This window comes from Malus domestica, chromosome 14 (genome assembly GCF_042453785.1).
Source record: "Malus domestica chromosome 14, GDT2T_hap1".
NCBI classification, from domain to species: domain Eukaryota; kingdom Viridiplantae; phylum Streptophyta; class Magnoliopsida; order Rosales; family Rosaceae; genus Malus; species Malus domestica.
The window spans coordinates 21707277-21712058 of record NC_091674.1 but is presented as its reverse complement, the minus strand read 5'-3'; the positions used below and the strand labels follow the sequence as shown (position 1 = coordinate 21712058).

The following is a 4782-nucleotide window of genomic DNA, read 5'->3' as shown; positions in this document are numbered from 1 at the left end:
AGCAACACTTGGAGTGTTATCAAGCGTGACTTTCTAAAGCCTTTAACAAGAAAGTTCTCCCTCGGTCTTTTCAAATGGGAGATCTCGTCCTTTCATTGCGTAGGCCTATCATCACAACTCACAAGACAAAGAGCAGGTTCATGTCAAAATGGGATGGACCATACGTAGTACAAGAAGTCTACACCAATGGCGCCTACTTAATCATGGCGGAAAACGGCTTGAAGATCGGCCCTATCAACGGCAGGTTCTTGAAACGCTACTACCCCTGAAAGGCAACAAATTCCCGCTCTTTATTCGCACGAGCCTAAACTGCATGAACTAAAGCTCCTGGCTCGCAAGAGCATAAACTGCGTACATCACCAAAAAAAAAAGTATTTTGAACTACGTTATGACTTGATCCCTCCTCGACAAAGGGTACGTAGGCAACTCGAAGTGTCAAAACTTCAAGTACAATCACACCATCTAAAAGAAATAATAATAATAATAAATAACACTTTGAAGATTGAAGAGCAAATTCAAGAACATAAATGCTTTATTTCTTTGAAAGAAAGAGTTGGCTCCAAGGCCTTATTACAAGAAGATACTACTTGAAAACTATGTCCCTAAAACTACGAAGGCGATCTTCAAGTGAGCCTTCCAAAGTCTTCAGAGTCTCTACCTCGGCGGGGGACAAGATGGGTAACTCCATAGTCATGCCTTCCTCTCGTTCTAGGCGCGAAATCTCCTTTTGGTACTGAGAAAGGGCAGTTCCCTGCTCTGCAAGAACACTTTCAAGTTGCGATGCTTCGATTACCAACTGCTCCCGCTCTCGCGTCAATGCATCTAGACGCCCCTGGACAGAAGTTAAAGCAACCTCCGTGACTTGATAATCTCTTGACATAGCTTGCTGAAAAGACCGGACTTGAGCCAGTGACGAGTTTATCGCTGCTAGCTGATGAGCTCTAACATCTGGACTCAACTTCTCCAAGGAAATAGCACGCAAGGAAGAATACTCAGTCGAGGCGGCCATAAGTTCGGCAATCTTGATCTTCAAGGATGAGGAATCAACGTTAAGGTTGTCGATCACAGAAACAAACCTCGACAAATCCTCATTGAGCAACATAAGGTCTTCCAGTGGACATTTAGAAATCCTTTCCTCGATATGACCCTTGATCTCCATCGCCGCACCAAGACTGATGCGATGGATAAGTCACTCAGTACAGCTAAGGTTTGGCGCTAGCTGGCAAAGGTGTTGGGCGCATGACAGGTTCTGGCATACCTCCACCTACACATGGCAAACTCGGGAAGTTCGGCAGATTCGGAACAAGCTCTGTACCAGGCGGATCCCCGATCTCCCTGTCTGTAGGTAGGTCACCTACAAATAGCATCTCCGTGTAGGAATAGATATCTGCAGTTGCCAAATCAAGATGACAAGAAGGCCCAACCTAAAGGAGACAAAGGAAGGCGTTAGAAACGAAAGCCAAAAAAATGAAAGCAGAAGGAATAAAAAAAATAAATAAAAAAAAAGGAAGTACTTACATCTCTTTCAAATGGCGCGCGGTCATCAAATTGAGGAGGTCTAAACACTTCCTTCTTCCTATGGCGAAAATTGACATCGTTGTCGACCTGAGCATCCTCAAGTGGTCGCTTGTTTGAAACTTGTTGACGCTGCTGTAGAATAAATTCGTCTTCGTGCGAGTCAACTTCATCTCCCGCCTCTTCAGAAGCATTCGGATGTCGAGGATACGAGTGTGGGCGTTGATGAGCTAAAGCTACAGGTCTATCTTGTAAGGGAGCCGCACTCGCGCAATCAAGGGGTACCAGTCGCATAGAAACCACAGGACAACCCTCTCTCGACATACCATCGCCTAAGAGAGAAGAATTGGTACAACTTGTCATCCCCAAGTTCGTATAATGTGTCTTTGACCACCAACGTGCGTAAACACGGGTCACTGGATTACTCATGAACTCATCCTTGGTCGGCAGCGTGATAACAGCATTTGTGCATGAACGGGTACAAGACTCCCAATGCATGTACACGGCTTGCAGGGATGCCGATGGGTTCTTTTCCTTCAACTTGCCTGGCACGTTTTGGACAAAACCAAATTGCCTGCTGAAACGGTGGGGACTATATGGCTGAACGATGCATCGGTCTTCTTGCCGCAAAGAAACAAACCCCGAGCGAAGGCTTATAAGATAAGACAAGTCTGAGAAGCGGAGATGCGAGTTGTCTACGATGCCTCGCCGCACCGAGCCAACTCTCGCTAAGGGGTCCATCCTCAAATCTTCACAACTTTTAAATAGCGCCCGCGCTCGCAAATCATCAAGGCTCTTCGCGGAGAGCACGCCAGAATACTTCGTCATCAAAGGCCCTAGCTTGGCTCCGGTCGATGAAGAAGGCCTTGACTTATCTAGAGTTGACAAAGAAAAATGAGTGCCAAAATATTCACCCAACCAACCATACACATAGTGGTAAGGAAGCACCGCAGCATGATCTTCAGTGCTTGCTGAGTCTGAAACAATGCTCAAGCCATTCTAAATGTTGGCTAAGACCGGGATAGCAAGGCTAAAAGACTCACCCGCAGCCATCTTGCTAGCAACTTTGAAAACTCCAGGACGAACTAAGTTGACATCGCCTGCTGGGAAAACAAACTTACAAAGCCAACAAGCTAAGAAAGCAGCCAGGTAAGACTCCTCCACATGCTCTGATGCTATGCCAAGATCCTCAAATGCTCTCAACTCGTTAGAAGAGCGACGCCTGGTTGAGCCAATAACACCAGACGAGTCTGAGTCTCCCTTTGGCCTAGTGGTCTTGTTACGACCAACTTTCTTCAAAGGCTTCTTATACCTCATGGCCTCCCAATACCAGAATCGGATCCATGAGGAAATCCTCACTCCTGATTTACCTTGAGCATCCTGGAAAAGCCTGTGATACGCCCAAAACAAATAGCGGCAACTTGCGGGCAATCCTCGGCTATTGCAAAGAGAAAGCTCATCCGCACTGGGAACGACCTCGTCGTAAAACTTACCTTGGATCGGCAAGCCTCCTATCCTGTGAAGAACCCAAAGTGAAATTGACATCTCCCCTTGCGCTGTGTGAAGTGTGTTGGTCGTTGAACACCAACGCTCTAAGAACGCACGAATAACGGGAGGATGGCAATCATAACTAAATAAAGATGCGTACACAGCGTGGTAAAGGCCCACCTTAGTAAGCACATCCTTAGATCAGCTTAAGACATCTTCGAGCCACTCCCAATAAAACTCATAAAAAACGGCCTCTCCAGCAGTAGACAGGGTACCATTCCAAGCCAAAGCTTCGATGCGGATGTGATCACCAAAAAGCTTAAATGAGGCCGAATGATTATCACCAGCATGGTGCGACGGATTCAAGATAAGAATCTTCGAGATGCGCGCCTTCTTCTTCGTATCTGTCTGAACAGAATCTACCACATCCCAAGATACTTCGGAAGACCACGACTTAATATGCATGGAGTTATCTTTCGCGGGAAGAGCAAGTGCTTTAAGACCAGTCAGTGGCTCGTAAAGCTTCAACGTCGTTCCCCTGTCTTGCGAGTCACCTGCCTGCGTAAGAATGGTAAGGGTGCTGCCTTTAAAGCACTTAAAAAATACCATGACCTCGAAAAAAACAAAATAAATCAGCAGCAGCACGACAAAGGGGGTAGCTACAAGAAGGTCCTTCCAAGCGGCAGCAAGAGGCACATCGACGTCACCACCAAAGAAAGTTATGATCAAAAGGCACTACACAGCGAAACCCCGTTGCAGTCTCTTGCACAAACCCTAGGTAGCAGAAATCACAAATATGCTCACGCCCTGCTCACTCCAAATACCACGTCTCTGAAAGCTTCGTAATTAAAGATCCCTAGCATTACGACAAAGAAATCCATCAGTGAAGGTGCGCACATTATAAGAAATTTTATATATGTGCACACTGGGACAAACAAATATATATATATATATGCATGCAGCTGACGGGACAAACGCATGCAGATGACAGCAAATAACATATATATATATATATGCATGGGATCATAAAAGATGTTCAGGTTGCATTGGATCATCTTTCCCAGAGCGCCGACATTCACAAATTTGGCATATATATATATATATATGCATGCAGATGATGGAACAAACAAGCAAATAACATATATATATATGCATGGGATCATAAAAGATGCTCAGGTTGCATTGGATCATCTTTCCCAGAGGGCCGACAAGCAAATAACATATATATATATGCATGGGATCATAAAAGATGCTCAGGTTGCATTGGATCATCTTTCTCAGAGGGCCGACATTCACAAATTTGGCATATATATATATATATATATATATATATATATATATATATGCATGCAGATGACGGAACAAACATGCAAATAACATATATATATATGCATGGGATCATAAAAGATGCTCAGGTTGCATTGGATCATCTTTCTCAGAGGGCCGACATTCACAAATTTGGCATATATATATATATATATATATATATGCAGACGAAGGGACAAACAAGCAAATAAAATATGTATATATATATATGTATCAGCGCAATGGTAGACAACCACGTTCCACATACGTATACATATATATAAAGGCATGCACGATCCAAGGATGACCCTCACCTTAAAAAGAGCCTGGACCTCTCCCTCCCCGTCCTGTAACTCGAAAGAGAGATCGCTGCGAGCCCAGGTGCACTGATTCCTACAGCCTTTGCGCCAGGATGACAAATGCAAGGATGACAGGTAGTGTAATGGTGTGCGGCAGACGGTGCAACGAGTACGT

General features: G+C 44.8%; 1 protein-coding gene across 1 annotated transcript; it reads right to left on the bottom strand.

Annotated features, from left to right (window-relative positions):
* Positions 1 to 583: 583 nt before the first annotated feature.
* Positions 584 to 1159, bottom strand: LOC139191226 (uncharacterized). Its single transcript, XM_070811797.1, has one exon. It carries the CDS (start codon positions 1157 to 1159, stop codon positions 584 to 586), a length of 576 nt encoding a protein of 191 aa, XP_070667898.1.
* Positions 1160 to 4782: the final 3623 nt, after the last annotated feature.